Source organism: Eptesicus fuscus, chromosome 9, assembly GCF_027574615.1.
Source record: "Eptesicus fuscus isolate TK198812 chromosome 9, DD_ASM_mEF_20220401, whole genome shotgun sequence".
Lineage (NCBI taxonomy): Eukaryota > Metazoa > Chordata > Mammalia > Chiroptera > Vespertilionidae > Eptesicus > Eptesicus fuscus.
In genome coordinates this window covers 67,871,487-67,897,290 of record NC_072481.1, presented here as the reverse complement: position 1 = coordinate 67,897,290, position 25,804 = coordinate 67,871,487, and the positions used below count along the sequence as shown (strand labels likewise).

The window sequence follows — 25,804 nt, the reverse complement described above, 5'->3', positions numbered from 1 at the left end:
TTACAGAGAGGAAGAGAGAAGGATAGAGAGTTAGAAACATCGATCAGCTGCCTCCTGCACACCCCCCTACTGGGGATGTGCCCACAACCAAGGTCCATGCCCTTGACCGGAATCAAACCTGGGACCTTTCAGTCCGCAGGCCGACGCTCTATCCACTGAGCCAAACCGGTTTCGGCTGAATTTTTATTCTCATTGCACCTGGTGCCTCAAAGCTTCCAAGTTAGCCCTGGCAGGTGTGGCTCCGTTGGTTGAGCATTGTCCCATGTCCTGAGAGGTCGAGGGTCCAATTCCCAGTCAGGGCACATGGCCAGGTTGTGGGCTCCATCCCCAGAAGGGGGTGTACAGGAGGCAGCCAAGCGATGTTTCTTCTCTCTCTCTCTCTCTCTCTCTCTCTCTCTTTCTCTCTCTCTCTCTCTCTCTCTCTCTGTCTCTCTCTCTCTCTCTCTCTCTTTCTCTCTCCCTTCCCCTCCCTCTACAATCAATAAAAACGTATTTTTTAAAAAAACTTCCAATTAATATTCTGTTATTTTTTTATCATTTTTATTGAAATATAAAGCAACGGTCGTGGTGGGGTATGTGCTATACTACGAACACAAACAAAGTGCTATGGTAACGTAGAGGGCAGATAAACACGCTTTTTCCAGGACTGAGAGCACAAGTCAGACACGGACGGCTTCACTGAGGCAGCGGCATGACACGTGAATCGGACCTTCAAGGATCCATTTGTTCATTTGGGAAATTGAGTAGCTCTTCTGGTCTCAGCAGTGTTCCAGGTGGTTGGGGTCAACGGGTGAGCACATAAGGATCCCTGCTCTCCCGGAGCTGACCTGCTGGGAGGATGGGAGAACAGGCAACAAACACGACAGGTGAGCGCCATAATTTGATAGAAAGTGATAAATGCTACGAGGGAAAAAGGAAAAATCGGGCAGGATAAAAGAAGTTCCTGAACCAGAAAAGAGGAAGAACATCCAAAAGGGGAAACAGTATGAACAAAGCCTGGAGGCTTCAGGGCGACGGCACAATCAAAGAATGGCGGAACAGTGTCATGTGACTGGGGCACATCCCTGCCACAGGCCTGTCCCGACTCAGCCATCGGCACTGAGCACCCAGTTCGCTGCACACCACCCCCACCTTCTTCCTGGAACCCAGGAGAGTTTGCCTTTTGTACTTACCGCCATGGACACATATCTAATGCTGAGAAAGAGAAGAATTTCAAATAAAAGAACAGGCTGGGTTGTTGTTGTTTTTTAATGTTTAGTTAAAATCGCATAAGGCATTGAGCTGAAAAGTCTTTGGTGCTTCTTCAATAACACTTTTTAAAACAAACTGGGTTGTTGTTGTTTTTTTAATGTTTAGTTAAAATCGCATAAGGCATTGAGCTGAAAAGTCTTTGGTGCTTCTTCAATAACACTTTTTAAAAAATGATCAAGCACCTATTCCATAGCAGGCAGAGTGCTGGTGCTATGGATACAGTGATGTGCAAGGTAGATGTGGCCTTTGTCCCGGTGCCAAAGCATAGCACCGCGAAGCAAGTCCCGCAGCTCTGTACGCAGGGCCACGGAAGGTCCCAGAGCTCAGGGACCAGCAGTGACATCACCTGGTGGGAGACAGCACAGCCAGGCCCTGGGAACAGAAATGAGAAGCCTCCGATCTGTGCCTCCTGCCTCACAGGCAGACTAGATGGTAGATGGAGGCCAAGACGGAAAATGACGGATTGGAAAGGACTAGAGGGCCGCAGCAGTGAGTTAGGTTAGAAACCAGAGAAATACAGGTTATACTTGTGAGTGTGGCTTCCTTGCCCTCCCTTATCTCAGGTCAGCTTTACTTGAGAAAACCCAGCCAATAGCAGCAAGAAGGACTGTAAGCTGCACTTACCACGACAGTAACTATAATACAAAATGTATCTTAAAAGATGGGCCTAATTTATTTTCTTTAAAACAAACAAACATAGTCTTCAGGATGGAGTTAACGCTCCAGCTAAAAATTCCCCATTGCAAGTCTATTTTTGAAATTGTTGTGCCCGGCTGCAGGTTAGGTGTTTAACCTATGCCGCCATCTTGGTTTCTCCCCTCCTTCTTCTTCTTTTCGGCTTCCCCAGCAAATATCAGATGGCGACACCATTTACAAGCGCTTCCTATGCACGGAGTCATCACTGGATGTACCCCATTGCAAGTCTAATGCCATTCCCCCCATCACCGGTGAATAATCAGCTTGGAGAGAGGCTCCCCCAAAGTAAAGCTTCAGATGCTCTGTACCCAAAGATAGCAACTTAGGAAACAAATTATGTTCTCCAGCTTTAAAGGGGGATATGGTTTCATTAACAAAAAAGATGCAGGAGGGCGAAGAGAACCTTCCGAAGGTATGACCTGCGTTTCCTGTGAAATGTGGGGCTCTGCTGCCCTCTACCGTCCACTATAAAAACTACTTCGGACAGAGGCAGAGAAGCATGGAACAGACCAACTACAGAGGAAAGACTGGGAGGATTGGAGGGAAGGGAGGGAAGAGATCAACGGAAGGACTTGTATGCATGCATATAAGCATAACCAATGGACGCAAGACACTGGGAGGGGGGTGAGGGCATAGGGGAGGCTGGGGGAAGGTCAATTGGGGGTAAAAAAATGAGACATATGTACTACTATTTGTAATACTTTAATCAATAAAAAAAAGATAATTTTACAAATGTAAAAAAATAATAAATAAAATATGTTGCTGAGCAGCCGGTGGCTAGCTGCTTTGTTAAAAAACAAAACAAAACAAACAAACAAACAAAAAACCTACTTCAGAGAGGCTTGGAAATCAATGAATCATTGGAGGACAGTACCTTTCACACGCACGCAGGCACACACGTGCACATACACCCCAAAACGTAGGGGTTCTAAAAACATCCTCTATCGTGTCAAGACCAATATTATCTGAACACTGAACCCTGGTTACCGAGACGCAGGTCAGCTTTGTCCCATGTCCTGAGAGGTCGAGGGTCCAATTCCCAGTCAGGTCACATGACCAGGTTGTGGGCTCCATCCCCAGAAGGGCACCATGGGCCTGGCTCCCAGAACCTGCGCCATCCGTGCGCTCCCTGGCACAGCCCTGCACTTCAGCATCACGTCTTGCTGATGGGGAATCTCCAGCCCTCACCACCCACACTTTGCTCAGACCTGGACAGCCAACAACGCCTTCGAACTCAGAACGACCATAACCAAACGGGACTTTTACTCACAAACCAGTCAGTTTTCAGTGAGCTTGATTTCTTTTAATGGTACTTACCCCATCTTTGATTTTTTTTTTTCCCCCCTCTCGCTGGTCCCTGGCATCAAATGAATCGCAGGCATTGTCTTCCCCTATTAACATTTTTCAGATCTATTGCTTTCTCTCCATTGTCACCCTGGCTTAGGCCTTCGTTGGGCCCTTGCTATTTCTATCTGAAATGTTACGCTAACCTTTTAACTGCAGTCTCCAATACATCTTAAAATTGCTAACAGATTTATCTTCCTGAAGTACAGCTCTGCTCGTGTTACTCCAGTCTCCCTCTTGCCTCGGACAAAATCCAAACCCTTTTCTCTGGCAATTCAGGGACCTCCCTCCTTGATCTGCCACCAACCGGCTCCACAACCTATACGATGCCCTACACTGCAGCCACGTGGAAGCACGCGCTGTTCCCTAGACACTCCCTGCTTTTCCTCTGTGCCTTGCTCCTGCTGATCCTTCGTCCTTGAATGTTTTCCCCTCACCACCTTCAGTACTCCCAGTTCATGTCCAAATCAGTTACATCCTTCAAGCCCTAGGTTAGAAGCCACTTTTCCCACAAAGTCTTCCCTAAACGCTTCAACTGGAACAAAGCTCTCTTTTTCTGAGTTCCTATTGTGTACAAGAATATTAAAAGGCAAACAAACCAAAACAGAATGACCTCCAGCCTGGTGTATCTCACAGTCTAATATGTATCACTTTCTAACTTTTATTCTCTTCCTATGCATATTTAGTTTCCCTTCTAGACTGAAAATTTCATAAGTGCAGTATCACTGTCACTTTCTATGCCTCTCACACATAGTACCTAGCAGAGTGCATTATATGTGTTATTCAGTAAGTATGTAAATAAATTAATAAAAATATGAAATGTTACTAGATAGCAGAATTTCAGGGTCATCACTCACTTCCCAAGCTCAAGTAACTGATTAAGTTTGAGAGTCTAACAAGTTCTGTGGATTCCATGATCTTAAAAATGCTTCATCACTTAAACTCGACTCATTAACAGAGTCACGTGCACAAGCTTTGGGATCAGATAGATAGAACCAGGTGTGAAGTACAGCTCTGCTATCTACCAGCTGTGTGAACCAACCAAGGTGGGAGGAGTCTGGGGAAGAGCTAGGACCCAATAAGAAAACCTTCATTGTCAAGGTGTGGTTATCATTCTGCTCTATTCTCTATTGGTTTTATGTCTAAATAGAAAACTGTGCATTAAAACTGAAAGACCTATGCCTGGCCAATATGGCTATGTGGTTGAGCATTGACCCATGAACCAGGAGGTCATGGTTCCATTCCCGGTCAGGATACATGCCCGGGTTGCGGGCTCGATCCCCAGTAGGGGACATGCAGGAGGCAGCCGATCACTGATTCTTTCTCATCATTGATGTTTCTATCTCTTCCTCTCTTAAATCAATAAAAATATTTTTAAACGGAAAGATCTGTGTAATAGTTTGGATTACCATTCAGCAAATAAATATGCGATCCCCTCTACCTCCCACTGTAGATGGTGTGTCTCCCTGCCCTTTGGCTTTCATCTTGGCCATGTCTTGCTTTAGTCAATGACACATTTGGGAATACAGCAAAAGCAGAAGCTTGAAATATGCCAGCATGATGGTGCTTGCCTTTTTGCATGTCTTTTTTCACCAGGAACATGACTCAGGTAGCCACTGATCCAAGGAGAATGTGTGAGATACTTGAAACAGACCTGGATCAAATCTGCACCTTGAAGTCAAATCTAGCTGAGCCCACCAAGATCAACACAAGTCCAGCCAGACTGCAGGCACATGAGTGAGAAAAACAAATATATACATATATATATATATATATATATATATATATATATATATATATATATATATAGCTGTGTGCAACTGAGTTTGGGGTAGATTATGCAGCATTATTATAAAAACAACCAAAACATACTATATTTCCAAAAAATCTGTAAGACATAGGTGCCCAAGTTTCCCTGCTTTTGGATCTTTCTAACAAAGTGGTTATCAACCAGGGGAGATGCTGCTCCCAGGTGAACATTTGGAAATGTCTAGACACAATTTGGTTGTCTTACGTTGGGGAGGCATGTTACTGACATCTGGTAGGCAGAGGCCAGGGATGCTGCTAAACATGCTCCAATGCACAAGATGCCCCCACAACAAAGAATTTATCTGGTCAAATGTCAATGTTGCTGAAGTTGAGAAACCTTATTCTATATAATAAAAGGGTAATATGCAAATTGACCCTAACAGTGAAACAACTGAGAATGATCGATCGCTATGACATGCACTGACCACCAGGGGGCAGACGCTCAACACAGGAGCTGCCCCATGGTGGTCAGTGCACTTCCACAGGGGAGCAGACCTAAGCCATCAGTAGGATATCCCCCGAGGTGTCCCAGACTGCGAGAGGGCACAGGCCGAGCTGGGGGACACCCCGAGTGCATGAATCTTCGTTCACTAGGCCTCTAGTCTATATATATAAAAGGGTAAGTGTCCGTCCGACCAGTAGCTATGACATGCACTAACCACCAGGGGCAGGCGCTCAATGTAGGAGGTGCCATGATGCACACTGGCCATTTAAAAATAAATGGCACCGTGGACCTGGTGCCCACAAACCAACACTCAGCTTCCCCCAAGTGAGACATAGGCCCCACCAAATCACAGTGAATGCTGCCAAGACCCCATGGTGCAAAATTCGGCCCAAGCCCAGCCCAGCCCAGAAATGGTTGCTGTGGACGCCAGGTAATGTCATGTAGCAACACCCGCTTCCTCTCCCTAGTGACTAGCCTCCTTGGAGTTTCTTCAGCCCAGGAACACAGGTAGAAACATTTTATACTTTAACCAAATGTCTGTGAAGCATTTTCCCATGCCTCATCTCATTTGATCCTCACAGAAGTCCTGGAGTAGGTAGATAGGAGACTCAGTAGAATCCTATTTTCTTTTCATTAGCCAGAAAACGGAGATTTAGAAAGCTTAGAAATTTGACCCAACTGAAAAGAAGAAAGAAATGGTGGACCTTGAAAATGACTACAGGTTTTCTCACTGTGCAGAATATAGTCAAACAATGCTGCAGTTAAATATTTTACCTTTTGTTCTCCCTGCGTGATCTACAATAATAATCTGCTTTGTGTTGATATTTACTGCTGTGTTGCTGACAATTACCTGAAAGAGAAGTTGGGGTGCTTCACTGGGCTGGAAAGAGTTTAGCTAAGTCAGAAAGCAGGTCTAATTAAGCAAGTTTATTTATCTATAATAATCTATAATAATAAAAGCATAATTAGACCTGTCTGATTAGGATGTCTGCTAATTAGACCAGACATCCTTCCGGACGATCTTTTGCATGAAGCTGGGGGTGCGAGGGAAGCCTGGGTCCTGGTTGCCAGAGGGAAGCTGGTGCCGGCAGCCGGGGGAAGGAAGGCCTACTCTTGCATGAATTTTGTGCATCGGGCCTCTATTATATAAAAGGCTAAGTTGACTTGCACATGCATAATACATATAAAGCTCTCCCTGGCGCCAATCGCACGCGTGTGTTTCCATCTGTCATTGTCCATCGTGAATTTGGTTGACACTTCTATTATAGAGAAAGGGCGAATAGCAATATTAAAATATTTCTTCTAATTAATTTCCTTTCAATGTGCACGAATCAGTGCACTGGGACACTAGTCCTAATATAATACGATACAGAGGAGGATGACCTGTTCTTTCCCATTTTGCTACATATCTCTGCTCACCCATGAAGATGCTTGTGCATTTGTGGCAACATTGATTGGCTGATTAGTTATCTCAATATGTATTTATTGAGTGCTGCCACCATTCTAAGTGCCAAGGATCCAGTTCTGGATTAAAAGAAAAATTTCCTGCCTGGCCAGTGTTGCTCAATGGTTAAGCATCAACATATGAACTAGATCACAGTTCCATTCCTGGTCAGGGCACATGCCTGGGTTGCAGGCTCAATCCCCAGTAGGAAACATGCAGGAAACAGCCAATCAGTGATTTTTTTTTCCCTCATCATTAATGTTTCTCTCTCTCCTCTCCCTTCCTCTCTCTGAAGTCAATAAAACATATTTTAAAAAATAACCCCAGAGAGTAACTTAGTGAGCAAGTAGGGACAGGTGAGAGCAGAACAGGAATTACATTTGTTACTATATCTAGTCAGTACCCACAAACAAGTGATTAATCCTAATGAAATGTAGGGAAACGTTTGTAACCAGAGGAAGAAAGCTGTTCAGCACTTTTGTTTTTCTTACTCAAAATCTTGTGCTTTCTTGGAAGGCTGACTCTCCAGGCTCCTGGCAGGCGCTTGCTGGGAAGAGACCAGTTAAAGAGCAGAAGCACTGCCTCCTGTTACTTCCAGCAATAACCCCACCCCCTCTGACCACACTTCCTCCTCTGCTCTCCCGGGGTGTGGGGAAAGCTCGGAGTCATTTAGGGTCTCCGGAGCAGAAGGGTCTCCCTGAGGTCCATACAACATGTTTGTTGTGTGCCGTGTCTCTAGAGCTGGCTTCTTGGCCCTCCATGTTTTTTGTTTGTTAGGAAACCAGTGTTGTCTGACAGACCTAAGTAAGTAGGTCATTCCTGAATTGTAACTGCTTTTAAATAACCTGTAAGACTCCTAGGGACAAGAATTGTGCCCATTTTGTTCATAACTGCATCTTCCCCTCCTAGCATGAGTGTCTGGCACATAGTAAAGCACTCAACATATATTAGGTGAATAAATAATGCATCATGAAAATAAAGTCTCACAGGCTCAGAAAAATTAAACAGATGACACAAAGCAAAAAGTAGCTGGACACATCTGTTATTTTAAACAAAGGTCTGTATTTAGAGGCATATACTTCCAAGAGAAAAATAATGGGTAAAAGTCATTCTTCCAGCCAGTTCATTTTTTTGAGCCTCTTCCTTGTGCCATGCACTGTGCTAGCTGGACACAGGAACAAAGAAAACAATATCCTTTCTGGAAAGCAGAGGCCCAGAGCATCGAGTGAAGAGAGAAAGGTCTAGAGCAGTGGTCGGCAAACTCATTAGTCAACAGAGCCAAATATCAACAGTACGATTGAAATTTCTTTTGAGAGCCAAATTTTTTAAACTTAAACTCCTTCTAACGCCACTTCTGCAAAATAGACTCGCCCAGGCCGTGGTATTTTGTGGAAGAGCCACACTCAAGGGGCCAAAGAGCCGCATGTGGCTCGCGAGCCGCAGTTTGCCTACCATGGGTCTAGAGCAAGGCTTATCTGTGTGTAGAGGAAGAGAGGGTCAAGGAAACCCAGGAATACTTCCTAGAATTGCTGAATCTAAGTTGGCTTTTTTTAAAAAATCCCAATATCTCCAAACAGAACATTTAGAATTCAAATCCCACAGCCAACTACTTTTATCTAGACTGATGATTCTCAGTCGGGGCCGAATTTTGCCTCCCAGGGGACATCCGTCCATGAATGTCATGACTGAGTGTGCCACTGGAATCTATTAAGTAGAGAACTCAGATGTTGCCGAACACCCTCTAAGGCACAGGAGAGGCCCCCACAACCAAGTCTCCAGTCCGAAATATTAACAGGCCACGATGGAGAATCCCTGATCGAGAATGAGAGGAGAATTAGGAAGTATCATGCAAGTAAAAACACAAATACATCATTTAGTCAAAGTTTCTCTAATGCAATTAATGTGACTATAGAAATCATTTAATTAGCTGCTTCAAATGTAAGTCAATTAAGTCCAAATAATAAATCAATTAAATGTTTGTGATAAATGTGAGTAGAGTACTTAAATCTCAAGATATATACAATTCAAATATTTATATTAATCCGTCATATGACTAGCATTGCTTGATTAGAATTAGAACTTGGCGTGATTAGAATCCCAAAATTAAGAATGCTATACTTAAAAAAGAAATCGTGGGTTCTTTTATAGCTTTCGGCTCCTAGGATGGAAAAGGCTTAGCCAATTCCTTCTGAGTTTAAAATTACACTACACAGTCATATGTTCAGCATCTTTTAGCTGGCTACGTTTGCTCCCTATGGGAAGTTTATGTCTTGTAAAAGGAGTTTTATGCAGAATACAAATTGGGGGTATTACATGAATATCTCTTGAGGACACTGAGTTGTGCAAACAGCATCACTTTATCTGACGTAGTAGCTTTGGATTGGTCTGCCAGTTCACCCTGGAGTTGTCTGGAATTACAGATCAGGGACAAGGCTGTCATACCCCAGCTGCTGCAGAAAGCTACTGGAAGAAAGGGAGATTTATGAGTATTTTGGTTATACTGAACCAAGGGTTCAGGAGCTATGCAACAGGGAGCCTGTTGGCTCTAAATTGTAGGCATTATGCAAAAGGAAAATGCAGGCGTGGGTGTCGAGGGAGTCCTCCCGGAGCAATAGGACATCTTTGCAAACTCTCTAAAGAATAAAGTTAACAGTTATTAAAGAACACCACCCCGCTGTTGCCAGCGCTGAACTTCCTGTCACAGGAAGAGATGCAGGGGATTTTCAGGAAAACATCTGTCATTTAACAGTGACAGTGACCTCGGTGCTGACGAGCAATTCAAATCCCAGTTGAGGGGAGTTCTGTTACTCTTTGTCGGGCTGAGCTTGGAGCTCTAACATGAGCAGGTTATTACTATCCTCGTCAGTTGAGGATCTCCGATGCCAAAGGAAAAAGTTATTGGGAATAACTATAATTGGCTCTGTGAGGTGAGACATTTGTGACTTACTTCCTTTTGATTATCAGGTCGTGATTTTGTTCATTTTGACCAAAGTCCTGGGCCAACTTTATAGAGTAATGAGTAGCTATAATGTAATCGACAGAACAAGTTATGAAAGGTCAAAAATGAATTTGAAAAAAAAAAAACAACAACTAAATTTCTGTGTTAATTTCATATAAGGATTTCCCAAGCTAATACTTCCTTTGCTCTTTTATTGCTAATTAAAGATAAATACATTAGCTGTGATACGTAGGTAACAGTAGGAAAACTGAAGCAATTCTGAGAGCCAAGTAAGCATTCCGGACAGTGCTAAAGTTTCCTCAGACTCATTTAATTTTTGTAGCAGCGTGCAAGGACAGTAACACGATCTTCATTTTGTAGATGAAAAAACAGGCTTTTCTTCATTTAAACGTTTTTCCCAAGAGGGTCAAAACTAGAAAATGCTACTTCTGATGCTACAGCAGGGGAGCAAGATCTGCTGCCACAAGGAGTTCCATTTTTATTTGTGTGAGACACACGAATATTCAAATTCATCACTTGAAAGAGAAAGTGTTAATACTGTGAGTTGCTGGTCAGCTCCCCTAAGCTCCATGCCCACGTGTCCCATTCCTGACTTGCTATCACCATCTCACTGTCCCACAGGCAATACCATCTCCACATGCCCCCAGATGGATTCACCACCTTCACCAGAACTGGCTCCTCTGCTGTTTCTCCTACTCAAGGATCAGAACCGGCACCCACCTGGCTGCAAAGAAATGTGGTCTGGGAGGAAATCCAAGAAACTGTTAGCAGTGCTAGTATCTGGTGGTGGGATTCTAGGTGTTTTTTCATTTCATTCTTTATCCTATATTTTCCAGATCCTTCTTAAATATTTATAAACATGATGCATGATTATATCCTTATTGTTTAAAAGACAAAAATCAGAAAGATTAAAAAGTCACCATTTTCCAGTTCACCCTGGAGTTGTCTGGAGGCCATTTCCCTCCTCACTTGCAAACACTATGTCTCCTTTCAGACTTTTTACTTTGTACTAGTGGCCCGGTGCATGGATTTGTGCACATTGAAAGGCAATTCATTAGAAGGTGGCCAGCGGGGCAGGACTGGGCAAGATGGGCTGGACACGCCCTGGAGCCAACCTCCTGCGGTCCCTCCCTGGCCAACTGCACCTGGACGGCGCCTGGGCTCAAAGGGCCTCTGCAGAGTGAGCAGGGTCCCTCCAGCAGGTGGGGTCCCTCAGCCTGGCTGTGGGAATCAGGCCGAAACGGGCAGTCTGAAATCCCCCCAAGGGGTCGGGAGAGCGAGGGGGCACTCTGCAAAGTTGCTGTCGCTCGGCAGCTCCTGCATTGAGCATCTGTCCCCTGGTGATCAATGCGCACCATACCTACTGGCCACTTAGCCTTTTATATATACTAGTATGCATAAGTATATGGGGTGGGCAAAGTAGGTTTACACTTGTAATGCAAAAAAATAATAAAATAATAATACAAGAATAAAGTGTTTTGCATACTCATAACTATAAAGATACTCTGCAATTATCTTATGCATTTCTATACAAATAGTTTGGAATTTATATAGTTACATATACATATATAATTTTCCTAAGTAAAACTTTAAAACGTACATTCTACTGTAAGTAGCCTTTTTCCTCTTCACAATCTTGGGATATTTTTATGTCAAAGCATAGTAATCTCTCTCATTCTCCCTAATGGCTAAAATATTCAATTGTTAGGACTATACATATTTATTCCCCTTATGGCTGAATATTTAGGCTCTTTCCAATTTCTCATTATTACAAATAATGCTGGGAAGACCATTCTTATAGATGCACCCTGCCTCAGCAATTCTTAAGACACTTTCCGCCTGCCCCCACATTTTACTATATTTGGGATGGAATGCATCTTACAATTGATGGCACCTTACCATTGCTTGTTGGCCACAGGGTATTTGTTGTGTAAAAAAAAAAAAATTTTTTTTTTTTTACAACTTCTGGTAATTGTAAAAAAGCATTAGCCTCAATACATTTTAGATTTTATGAAATAACGTATCTTTGCATTCATGTGTATTTCAGGCATTTGTGATTTCAGGCAAATGAATAGTTGTTTATAGGTGGGATCAGATAGTATGGGCATTTTATTTATTTTTTTTTTTTTAATGAATCTTTATTGTTCAGATTACAATTGTTTCTCCTTTTTCCCCACATATCTCCCCACCACCCAGTTCCTACCCCCCCCTCTTCCCTTACCTCCCCCCCCCGCTGTCCTTATCCATAGGTGTATGATTTTTGTCCAGTCTCTTCCCATACTCCCCACACAGACACCCCTTTCCCCCTGAGAATTATCAATCCACTCCCATTCTATGCCTGATTATATTAAGTTCACCAGTTTATTCTGTTCCTCAGATTTTTAATTCACTTGACTTTTAGATTCACTTGTTGATAGATATGTATTTGTTGTTCATAATTTTTATCTTTCTTCTTCTTTTTCCTCTTTTTAAAGAATACCTTTCAGCATTTCATATAATGCTGGTTTGGTGGTGATGAACTCCTTTAGCTTTTTCTTATCTGTGAAGCTCTTTATCTGCCCTTCAATTCTGAATGATAACTTTGCTGGGTAGAGTAGTCTTGGTTGTAGGTTCCTGCTATTCATCACTTTGAATATTTCTTGCCACTCCCGTCTGGCCTGCATGGTTTCTGTTGAGAAATTAGCTGATAATCGTATGGGAGCTCCCTTGTAGGTAACTAACTGTTTTTCTCTTGCTGCTTGTAAGATTCTCTCTTTGTCTTTTGCTCTTGGCATTTTAATTATGATGTGTCTTGGTGTGGTCCTCTTTGGATTCCTTTTGTTTGGGGTTCTGTGTGCTTCCTGGACTTGTAAGTCTATTTCTTTCATCAGGTGGGGGAAGTTTTCGTTCATTATTTCTTCAAATAGGTTTTCAGCATCTTGCTCTCTCTCTTCTTCTGGTACCCCCATAATTCTGATGTTGGTACGCTTGAAGTTGTCCCAGAGGCTTCTTACACTATCTTCAACTTTCTGAATTCTCTTCTCTTCATGCTTCTCTGAAGGAGTGTCCTTGGCCTCTTTGTATTCCAAATCTTTGAGTTGATTCTTGCAATCCTCTAGTCTGCTTTTGGGTCTCTGTATAATATTTTTTATCTCAGTCAGTGTATGTTTAATTTCTAGTTGGTCCTTTTTCATATCCTCAAGGGTCTCATTGAATTTATCGGCCTTTTCCATGAAATTCTTGAAAAACCTTATAACCGTGGTTTTGAACTCTATGTCCAGTCGCTTATTCTCCTCCATTTCTTTGGTTTGTGATCTGTTTCCTTGCCTTCTCATATTCTCTGCTTCCCTGAGTTGGTAGGGTAGTTTTGTCTACTAGGTATCCTATTGGTTCAACGGGTCAGCCTCCCAGTTACTTGAGGTGGACACTCTTGGTGTACCCTTGTGTACTGTGTGTTCCCCAGCAGGAGCTACAGCAAGGGCTAGTTTTCTCCTCCTTTGCTTGGGCGGTTTTGGAGCAGTCTGGAGCTGTAGTTGGTTAAGCTGCCACAGAACAGGCCATTTATATGCAAAAGCCGCTTTGTGGAGCCTGGGCTGGTTTGTAGAATGTGCGGGGCGGGGCGGGGCGGGGTCTCAGGGCGTCACTAGGCTGGGGCGTGGCCAACGGCAATGGCTGCCGTCAGCTGTCTTTGCCTTTCCCGTTTCCAAGTCCCTGCGCCCCGCGCACCAGCGCAGTAAACAATGATTGCTGGGCGCACCTCTGCAAAAAAGTCACTCTCACTTTCCGACCCGATGGCCGAGAGTCCAGCTTCTCCCCGTAGGCGTCTGGGTCCCCCGAGTGTCCCCAGAAACTGGATTTCAGAGTGATCGGGAGCTTGTCTCCCTGCGGGTTGAAGAAAAGCCGCGCACCCAGCCGCCCGCCGCCGCCGGCCCGATTCGAGTGCCTCCGTACCTCAGCTTTTCAGGGATTGTGCTCCTTTCTCTTCTCAGCTGTAAATCTTCCACTCAGCCAGCTTTCCCGTGGTTCTGGGTGGTAGACGTTTTTGTCTTTTAGTTGTATTTTTGAAATTGTTGTGTGAGGCAGCAGATTAGTTGTTTAACTATGCCGCCATCTTGGTTCCTCTCTGGACAAATCTAGTATGGGCATTTTAAATTTTGCTACTTACTTCCAAATTGCCCTCCAAATAAGATGAAACAATTGTTCAGCCATTCACCATCTGATAGAGGGCCTATTTTCCTCACCAAAAGTGGCTATTATAAATCTCTGAATATTTATCAATGTAATAATTGATATGCTGAAGTTCTTTATTAACTTAATCTTTTGTGTCATATATACATACTGCAAATGTCTCCTCCCCTAAACTTTGCTCAAGGTCTTTCACCCTGCAGTCGTTTCATGTTCCAAATGTGTTGTTATTTTTCCTTAGGTCTGATTTCTGGGGTCTATAACTTTTTTAAAATATATTTTTATTGATTTCAGAGAGGGAGAAAGAGAGATATAAACAGCAATGATGAGAGAATCATTGATCCACTGCTTCCTGTATGCCCCCTACCAGGAACCGAGCCCACAACCCGGGCATGTGCCCTGATTGGGAATCAAACCCTGATGCTCAACCACTGAGCCACGCCTTGGATTTATATCTTGCTTAGGAAAACCTGCACCGAAAAATTATGATTTTTCTACATTTTAGCACTTATGTACTTTGGTTTTCTTAACCATTCTCTTCAATCCACTTGAAATGTATCTTTGTGTATAGTGTGACATAGACAGATACCCCCAGTGTGGCTATTCTGAATCCAATTCATTCACAGGCTACTTCTTTACTCATCATTTAAAACTGTATCTTTATTATACACCATATATCTACATATTATTAGTCTTTTCCTTTAATCTGTTTGATTTTTTTCTTTGATACAGTATTGTAGTTTTGTTTCTAGAAAGAAACATAGTCAAATTTTCATCATTGTACTTTTTAGTTTTTCTTGGTTACTTCGCATATGAATTTCTGAGTCACTTGAATGGCATATCCTATCTAATAAAAGAGTAATATGCAAATTGACTGTCACTCCAACACACAAGATGACTGCCCTCATGTGGACACAAGATGGCCACCACAGATGGAAGGGACCAGGCCTGCAAGGGGGGAAGTTAGGGGCAATCAAGCCTACAGGAGAGGGCAGTTAGGGGTGACCAGGCCGGCAGAGGAGGGAAGTTGGGGGCAACAGGGCCTGCAAGTAAGGACAGTTGCGGGTGGGGGGGGGGGGGTGGAACCCAGGCCTGCAGGGGAGAACAGTTGAGGGGGGTGGAATGCCAGGCCTGCAGAGGAGGGCAGTTGGGGGGAAACAAGCCTGCAGGGGAGGGCAGTTAGGGGTGACCAGGCCTGAAGGGGAGGGCAGTTAGGGGCAAACAGGCTGGCAGGGGAGCAGATAGGCATCAATCAGGCTGGCAGGGGAGTGGTTAGGGGGTGATCAGGCTAGCAGGCAGAAGCGGTTAGGGGCAATCAGGCAGGCAGGGAGGCGAGCAGTTGGGAGCCAGCAGTCCTGGATTGTGAGAGGGATGTTTGCCCGTTTAGACATCCTTCGAGGGGTCCCAGATTGGAGAGGGTGCCGGCCGGGCTGAGGGACACACACCCCCATGCACGAATTTCATGTACCGGGCCTCTAGTATGGCTAATAGTACCCTAATATCCATTTCCCCTTTCCTTTAATAGGACCCCTGCTTTTTAGCTAGAAACATGGGCATATAGAATAAATACAAATCCCAGCCTTCTTGGCAGGAGTGTTCATGTTTTAATTTAAGCAATGGAATTAACATAGAAACGTAGGTACAATTTCGGGGAACTGTTCTCAAAGTTAAGGTATGTGACCATTATTCACTTCCTGTCCATTGACCAGAATAGACAGGCTCACTGGAGATCAGAGGTTTGGAAGCCAGGAGCATCCGTTTCCGATACCTGGAAGGGGACCACCAGCCCTATATTGCCCTCCTGAGTTTTTATGAGACACTTCAATCTTATGTAAGCTACTGTTAGTTTTAACTTGCTCTCACAGCCAACATTAATTCTAGTAACAAAATCCCATTGGAATTGGGATTAATTTATAAATTCATTTTAAGGTAATTGATGTCTGGACAAAACTGAGTTTTTACAAACAGGAACACAGGATATTTTAGCTATTTATTCAGCTGTTTTATACCCTTCATAAAAATGTAGGTTTTTTTCATAGGGATCTGTGCTTTCCCCACTCACTCTTAGAGAGCATCTAGTTCAGATTTTTATTGCAAATGGGAATTTATAAATCACATTTATAAATGTGAATTTATAAATCACATTTCCAATTGTCTGATACCGGTCTATAGAAAGCTGCAAAATTTTGCAAATTCTTTTTTTTTTTTTTTTTTTTTTTTTTTAATTTCTTTATTGATTAAGGTGTCACATATTTGTCCTCATCCCCCCATTCCCATCCCACCCCTCTCCCCACGCATGCCCCAATCCCCTGTTGAACTTAACCGTTGGATAGGCTTATATGCATGCATACAGGTCCTTTGGTTGAACTCTCCCCCTCCCCCACCCTCCCCCTACCCTCTTCTATCCTCCCTCTGAGGCCCGATAGTCCGATCGATGCCTCCTTGCTTCTGGTTCTGTTCTTGTTCCTCAGTCTATGTTGTTCATCATTTCCTCTAGATGAACGAGATCATATGTCACTAGATATATACTAATAAGAACTGAATGTGAGACGAGCAATAATATTTATGCTGACAGGCAAATGAATCAATCTGTAGCGAGCTTCCCCCTGGACCAACAGTTCTTTTGAGACCCAATTTCGATGTCCAGTAGTTCCTTATGTGTACATGTCAGCACTGACCCCTCAGCTCTGGATGGTGGACAAATGGTGGTAACGGAGGTCCGACTCCCTCTGGTTTGGTCTCGGCCGAACCCAGGGGCACGGCGTCACCCGGACTAAGGGGCACGTGGCCTCACCCATACCCAAGGGGCGCGTGTTCTCACCCGGGCCTGGGACCCAGCCTCACCCGGATGGATCCAGGGGCGCACGGCCTCACCCGGACCCAGGATCTGGCTTCACCCGTACCCAGGGACGCTTGGCCTCTCCCAGACCCAGGGCCACTTGGGCTCACCCGGGCCTAGGTGCACGAGGCCTCACCCAGATCCAGGGACACATGGTCTCACCCGGACCCAGGGACGCTTAGCCTCTCCCAGACCCAGGGGCACGTGGCCTCACCCGGGCCTAGGTGCACGAGGCCTCATCCGGATCCAGGGACACATGGTCTCACCCGGACCCAGGGACGCTTGGCCTCTCCCAGACCCAGGGCCACTTGGGCTCACCCGGGCCTAGGTGCACGAGGCCTCACCCGGATCCTGGGACACCTGGTCTCACCCGGACCCAGGGATGCTTGGCCTCTCCCAGACCCAGGGCCACTTGGGCTCACCCGGGCCTAGGTGCACGAGGCCTCATCCGGATCCAGGGACGCATGGTCTCACCCGGACCCAGGGATGCTTGGCCTCTCCCCGACCCAGGGCCACTTGGGCTCACCCGGGCCTAGGTGCACGAGGCCTCACCCGGATCCAGGGACACACGGTCTCACCCAGACCCAGGAACGTTTGGCCACTCCCAGACCCAGGGCCACTTGGGCTCACCCGGGCCTAGGTGCACGAGGCCTCACCCAGATCCAGGGACACATGGTCTCACCCGGACCCAGGGACGCTTAGCCTCTCCCAGACCCAGGGGCACGTGGCCTCACCCGGGCCTAGGTGCACGAGGCCTCATCCGGATCCAGGGACACATGGTCTCACCCGGACCCAGGGACGCTTGGCCTCTCCCAGACCCAGGGCCACTTGGGCTCACCCGGGCCTAGGTGCACGAGGCCTCATCCGGATCCAGGGACGCATGGTCTCACCCGGACCCAGGGACGCTTGGCCTCTCCCAGACCCAGGGCCACTTGGGCTCACCCGGGCCTAGGTGCACGAGGCCTCACCCGGATCCTGGGACACCTGGTCTCACCCGGACCCAGGGACGCTTGGCCTCTCCCAGACCCAGGGCCACTTGGGCTCACCCGGGCCTAGGTGCACGAGGCCTCACCCGGATCCAGGGACGCATGGTCTCACCCGGACCCAGGGACGCTTGGCCTCTCCCCGACCCAGGGCCACTTGGGCTCACCCGGGCCTAGGTGCACGAGGCCTCACCCGGATCCAGGGACACACGGTCTCACCCAGACCCAGGAACGTTTGGCCACTCCCAGACCCAGGGCCACTTGGGCTCACCCGAAATTTTGTAAATTCTTAAACAAAAATACCTCTTATCACTGCACTGCTAATAGTTTTCCAATTGATTCTCTTAAATGTACTGCCTCCACAATCATACTGCCTGAAATAATGGCTGTGTTGTCCCTCCCTAACATTTCTATTTCTTTGGGTTAAGTGACTGATGTATAGCCAACAGGCTTTCTCTGACTTGAATGTGGACATTTGCTGAACATTTTTGGTAGATATCCTTAGCCAAGTGAAGTTTCTATTCCTAGCCTGACAAAATATAAATCTGGAATGTGTTAAATTTTAGAAAATGTTTTTCCAGCATCTATCAAGATTATCACATGATGTTTTTCTAATTTAGAGTTACAGTAATAGATTTCCAAATGTGCTGAGTTACATTATGTTGTGTTTTTTGAGTAAACCCTCCTTTGTCATGACAATTGTTTTGGATTTAGTTTGCTAATGTTTCTTCAATGATTTACATTTATTCCCGAGATACGTCTGTAGTTATCTTTGATGGACAATATCCTATCTAATAAAAGAGTAATATGCAAATTGACCATACCTCCACTATACCAACAAGTCACGCCCACCAGCCAATCAGGAGCAAATATGCAAATAAACCCAACCAAGATGGCTGCAGCCACAGAGAGCAGGAAGGAGGCTTGGGTTTCCCCAGCAATGGAGGAAGCCAAGCTTTCCGCCTGCCCTTGCCGGCCTAGACCTCCACTCAATGCTACAAAGTTTCAATTATAGAAGATACATAAATCCCAGATACCAGAGCCTCCGCTTGGGTCACCAGGGGGCGTGGCCGGCCTGCAAACCACCACAGGCCCTTTGCCCAGGCCACCCCACACACCAAGGAAACCCCCACCCTGATCTGGGACACCCTTCAGGGCAAACCAGCTGGCCCCCACCCATGCACCAGGCCTCTATCCTATCTAATAAAAGAGTAATATGCAAATTGACCATCACTCCAACACACAAGATGGCTGCCCCCATGTGGTCAAAGATCCTGCCCCCATGTGGACACAAGATGGCCACTACAAGATGGCCAGCAGAGGAAGGCAGTTGGGAGGGACCAGGCCTGCAAGGGAGGGCAGTTGTATGCAATCAGGCCAGCAAGGGAGGGCAGTGGGAGGGACCAGGTCTGCAAGGGAGGGCATTTGGGGGCGATTAAGCCCACAGGGGAGGGCAGTTAGGGGTGACCAGGCTGGCAGAGGAGGGAAGTTGGGAGTGACCGGGCCTGCAGGGAAGGGCAGTTGGGCAGGACCCAGGCCTGCAGGGTAGAGCAGTTGGGGAGACCAGGCCTGCAGGGGAGGGCAGTTAGGGGTGACCAGGCCTGTAGGTGAGGGCAGTTAGGGGTGACCAGGCCTGAAGGGGAGGGCAGTTAGGGGCAATCAGGCTGTCAGGGGAGTGGTTAGGGAGTGATCAGGCTGGCAGGCAGAAGTGGTTAGGGGCAATCAGGAAGGCAGGCAGGCGAGCAGTTGGGAGCCAGCAGTACTGGATTGTGAGTCGGACATCCCTCGAGGGGTCCCAGATTGGAGAGAGTGCAGGCTGGGTTGAGGGACATCCCTCCTCCCGTGCACGAATTTTGTGCACCGGGCCTCTAGTTTTAAAATAAGGGGTATGCTAGCCTGAGACCAAATTGAAAGGTATTTCAGGTTTCTGTGTAACTTGGAACAGCTTAACTAAAATAGTTCTCTCAAAATTTCATAAAATTTTGTTTAAACACAAGCATTCTAAGAACAGGTTTTCTTTTATAAAGCTGATTCGAGTTGTATTGATGTATTGCTATCCACCTGTTAATTTCTAGCTTATTGGTAACAGGATGCAGCCTGTATGATTTCTTTGTGGTCTACATCATGGTCATTTTCATATTTGAAAAGAAATACTGTATTAAAGTTTGTTAATTGTATGATTCAAAACCAGTGTCCTCAATTTTGAACTCTTCATCTGGTAATTTCTGAAAGAGCTATATTTAAATACTTAACTCCGATTGCAAATGTGTGCATTTCTCCAAGTCAACATTTTCATTACATAGTTTGGTGTCATATTATGTAGTTTTGAATTAATTTCTGAGTCCTCCATGTGTCAGAATTGCTAAAATGCCTTTATTGTGCCCTCACTCTTAAAATTATAGTTTGATTCAACATAATTCCAAATTCAAAACAATTTTCACTTATAACTTTAAAAGTAGTATCTTCTGGCATCCCAATGTACCGATAAGTCTAAGATCATTGTCACTCTTCCCCTTATAAGCAAATTGTTTCTTTTTAGACATTTTAAGATTTTTCTCTTTATCCTGGGTTTACAGAAACTTCATCAGAATTTATCTTAAGTGTATGTCACCTTTTTTATTTTTCCTCAGTACTCCAGCCTTTTAATGTCAGTCTTTCATCAGAATAATTGTGCCCTTTTATGTAATTTCTTTTCTTCACTTTGTGTGTTCTCATCTTCCGGAATTCATATATACACAAATAATATATTCACTCATTCATCAAAAATATTTATTGAGCACCTACCATGCACCTGACATATGTAGATTTTCAATAGTGAATTCGCTATACATGTGGCTCCTAACCTGAAGTTTCATTTCAAATGGATGGCATTTACCTGGATCTTCTTTGTCTTTTAAATTTTCTCATACTTTCTATTTGGCCTTATAAGATTCTGATAGTATCCTTCAGCTCAAAATTCTAGCTCAATAATTTGGTTTTTGGACATGTTTTATTCAATAATTAGCATAAAGTATTTTTTTAATCAACTATTTTTTTTATTTCCAAGATATGAACACAGTAACCTCCAAAATCTCTTTGAAGATAATATGATTTATACTACATGAGGATAACATGTAAAACTAATCATTGTAATTATGATTAGTTATTATTACATACTAGTGGCCCAGTGCATGAAATTTGTGCATGGGGGCAGGGGAGTTTCCCTCAGCCCAGCCTGCACCCTCTCCAATCGGGGACAGCCCTCTCGCAATCTGGGACCACTGGCTCTTAACCGCTCACCTGCCTGCCTGCCTGTCTGCCTGCCTGCCTGATGCCCCCAACTGCCTGCCTGCCAGCCTGATCGCTCCTGCCTCTGCCTGCCTGATCGCCCCTAACTGCCTTCCCCTGCCAGCCTGATCTCACCCCCAACTGCCCTTCCCTGTAGGCCTGATCTCACCCCCAACTGCCCTCCCCTCCCAGCCTGGTCATCCCCAACTGCCCTCCCCTGCCAGCCTGATCGCCCCTAACTGCCTCTGCCTGCTGGCCTGATCTCGCCACCAATGGCCCTCCCCTGCCGACCTGATCTCGCCCCCAAATGCCCTCCCCTGCTAGCCTGATCTGGCCCCCAACTGCCCTCCCCTGCCGGCCTGATTGCCCCTAACCCTCTGCCAGCCTGATCTCGCCCCCAACTGCCCACCCCTGTCAGCCTGATCGCCCCTAACTGCCTCTGCCTCTGCCCCCCACCACCATGCCTTTGTTTGGAAGGAAGTCAGACGTCCAGAAGATGGTGGGTCGACCAGGTCTAATTAGCAAATTACCCTTTTATTAATATAGATAGATTATATAGGATAGGACTGCTTAAATGGGAGGGAAAGCCTTTTTCAGCAGGAGGAGATGCTCTTGGCAGATTGATAGCCAGCCATATGCACTATACTGCCAAACTGGTCATTAAAAAATTGAACCGCTTTCTTACACCTTACACTAAACAGATGTTGCCCTTAAAACCCTTCCTTAGCCCCCACCTTAGGTTCTGCCTTCACAGTTCAACCAGATTTGGTTCTGATTGGTCAGTTTCTATGCCAGTCAGCGTCTCCAGGCCTGATCAGAGAGACACACCTGATCAGCAGCCACTCCAGGCTGCTGGCAAGCAGGCTGAACTGATGAACTCTTGGAGAGAGAGAGAGAGGCTTGGCTGCTGGAGAGGCCCAGAGAGAAGCAGGTCTGATCTGCTGCGGATCAGACCTGCTTCTCTCTCTGGGCCTCGCCAGCAGCCACGGCAGCTTCTGATCATCCCTGCCTCTCTCTCTCTCCGAGAGGTCAGCAGTTCAGCCCACTCGCCAGTCGCCATCTGCTGCACGCACAGCCTGGCGTTCGGTCGAGCCTTCGGTCATTTTGGACATTACGGACCCTGGGTTTTTATATATTAGGATAATACTAATTATCCTTACTCTAAAAGTTCTCTTTTTTTCCTGCCTTGTTTCCCCAGGAATTATTTAAGTTCACTGCCTATCTTTCATGTGGTTCTTTTCGTTAATGTTTGTTGCTTCTGGGTTGCCTATCTCTATTGGTAAATGAGAACCTTAGGGAATCAGCAAACTTTTTCTGTAAAGGGCCAGTTAGTATCTTAGGCTTTGACGAGCACATTAGGTATCTGTCACATATTCTTTGTTTTTTACAACCCTTTAAAAATATAAAATCCGCACAAAAACAGGCAGTAGGAAGCACGCAGATATAATCAGCCAGTTATTAGATTTTTCAATACCGTTTCCTGAAGTTTTTCTGTTTGAGTGATATTCCCTAGCAGATTTTGATCACAAGGACCATCATTTTAAGTGTGCGAGGAAGGAGAGAAGAGCAGTCAGTAGGAAAAATGAGAACTAGACAGCCACCAGGTTTTTCTTTGCCTGCTTTCTAAGCATTAGGAATCGAAGCTCCTTATAGTACCCACAAGACACCTACGGCATTGCCGCACTTGGATGGCTCCCATATATGCTTTGGGAAACTAATTTTTAGGAGTCTCACTCTATTTGGCAAACAACAAACTGTATTATGGCTTTAGCTTAGAGGAATACTATGTACCAACAACTCCAAGCCGGAGACTGACATAACTATTCAGTCCTTAAAATGTGGCTTATCAAACTGCAGCCATCACTCTCATAGCTCCTCTAAAATGGAAAAATTCCTTAATTTTCATTTGCTTGTGCCTGTGGTTCTCTCTGTTTGACTAAGATCTTGTTCCTTGGTTTATATCTTCTAGAAATGTTTCACAGCACCCTTGTTGTATTTCTACTGTGGTTAAGAATTGCCTTCATTGCTATTATTTTCTCATTGGTATGTCTTCTGTGATTTTAACAGAACTTCAGATTCATGACTTGAATCCAGTATGCCCTTTTGATCTAGAACTTGCCACAATCATCACTACACTCCTGTTGTTCCCTTCCACACTCCCAGTCACCAGGGAGGCCATCTCCTGTCACCATCAACACAATCTCACCCGACTGTTAAAATACAACTTTTTTAGAAAAATATTTAAACGAAAACCAGAAAAATCAGAAGGGAAATGAAATTGGAGAGACTAGTATGACTGTTTCCAAAAAGGCCTCAAAGGGTGCAGTGCAGACTGAATCCACCACTGCCAAGACTGCCCTCCAGCTGTGCAGGCTCCCTGACTGCACACCAAACAGAGACCCAGCTATCAGAGTAGGGCCATAACTCTCAAAGACAATCTGCTGACTTATAACATGAACTGTAACTGCCACATGGACTAAAACACTGTCAGCATGACTACACGCCATTTTATGTCCATCAGCAGAAATACGATGGATATCAAACTGTAATCAGAGATAAAGAGGCAACCAATGGGAGAAACCAAGATGGCGGCATAGGTAATCACCTATACTTGCTGCCTCTCACAACCACATCAAAACCACAACTAAACAGCAGGACAACTACCACCCAGAACCGCGGGAAAGCTGGCTGAAAGGAAGTCCCACAACTAGAGAGGTGAAGAAAGCTCACTGAGACTGGTAAGAGGTGCGGAAGTGCGTAAAGTGCTGGCACCTGTTATAAGTATATTTTATAATAATGTGATAATATAGTCATGTTATAGTCAAACCTTGGAAACTCTAGGAACCACTGTCTCCTGAAGCTGCGTGATATAACCTCCCGCTTGCTCTAAACTCCAGTTCCAGGCAACACTCTGGGGGACCCAGGCACATATGAGGAGAAACTGGACTGTCTGGCATCGGGAAAGGAAAGCGAGGGCAGCTTACTCTTAAGAGGTGCTCGCAGTGATCATTGTTCCTGTACGAGGGCGCGGGATGCGGAGAACCGAGGACTTCTCCGGTTCAGGGCAGCCATCGCTGTTTGCTCTTCCCTGGTGATTCCCAGAGACCCCGTCCCACCCAGTTTACAACCCCACCCAAGCTGTGTGCATCGGCTTTTGCATATGAATAGCCTGTTCTTTCACCTAAAACAAACTGCAGCTGAGTCAGAGAGCCCCAGAGCTTCCAAAAGAAGGCCCACTACCTGGCAGCAGCAGTGGCCTTGCTTCACAGCTGGGCCTCCTCTGGGCACTTCCAAACCCCATACAAAGAGGAGGAATCTGCAGATGTCTCTGTAGCTCCTGCTGGGCAGCCCCATATAGTGGCTGACCTTGTACCTCCTTGGAGATCCAAGAGCCAGTGTACCCAGTGGTTAGAGTGAGACCATACCAGATTACAACTCTTCACATCCATAAGAGACACACTCAAGGGGCAGACTCAGTGAGCACCAAAGCCCTACTGAAGAAGTCCTGCCCCATAAGGGTGTCTCCTGCGCAACAGTTCTTCCATTGTAGACACAGATGGTCACCACAGCCAATTGGCCTGGAGGTCAATTCCTCCCAGTGATACCAACAGCAATCAAGGCTTAACTACAACAAAACTGTGCAAACAGCCCACAAAGGGGTGCAACAAGAGCGTCCACCTCAGGTGATTGGGGAGGCTGAGACACTGGGCCCTATAGGACACCAACCACACAAGGCCACTCTATCAACTCAAGGAGACTTAGCAGTTACCCAGTACATAGAAACAAACACAGGGAAGCAGCCAAAATGCAGAGACAAAGAAACAAGTCACAAATGAAAGAAATGGATGAAAGCAAAATACTGGATATAGAGTTCAAAACCACAGTTATAATGTTACTCAAGAATCTTCTAGAAACCTCTGAGAAATTTAGTGAGACGCTCAAGGATATGAATACGGACCAATCAGAAATTAAGCATACACTGACTAAAATAAAGAATATACAGAGATCCAACAGCAGACTAGAAGATCCCAAGAATCAAGTCAAAGATTTGAAATATAAAGATGCAAAAAACACCCAACCAGAAAAGCAAAAAGCAAAAAGAATCCAAAATATGAAGATAGTGTAAGGAGCCTCTGAGACAACTTCAAGCGTACCAACCTCCGAATTAGGGTGGTGCCAGAAGAGAGACAGCAAAATATTGAAAACCTATTTGAAGAAATAATGACAGAAAACTTCCCCCACCTGGTGAAATAAATAGACTTACAAGTCCAGGAAGCGCAGAGAACCCCAAACAAGAGGAATCTAAAGAGGACTACACCAAGACACATCATAATTAAAATGCTAAGGGCAAAAGACAAAGAGAGAATTTTAAAAGCAGCAAGAGAAAAAAAAGTTAGTTACCTACAAGAGAGTACTCATATGACTGTCAGGTGATTTCTCAACAGAAACTATGCAGGCCAGAAGGGAGTGGTAAGAAATATACAAAGTGATGAATAGCAAGAACCTACAACCAAAATTATTCTACCCAGCAAAGCTATCATTCAGAATTGAAGGTCAGATCAAGAGCTTCACAGACAAGAAAAAACTAAAGGAGTTCATCTCC

At 45.2% G+C, this 25,804-nt stretch overlaps 1 protein-coding gene across 1 annotated transcript in view; it reads right to left on the bottom strand.

Annotated features, from left to right (window-relative positions):
* Positions 1-537: 537 nt before the first annotated feature.
* Positions 538-25,804, bottom strand: part of ZNF326 (zinc finger protein 326) — a 72,114-nt gene continuing 46,847 nt past the window's right edge. Inside the window, exon 12 of the mRNA XM_054721320.1 lies at positions 538-827. Within this exon, the coding sequence (XP_054577295.1) occupies positions 759-827 (69 nt within the window). The 3' untranslated portion in view covers positions 538-758. The remainder of the gene's footprint in view (positions 828-25,804) is intronic.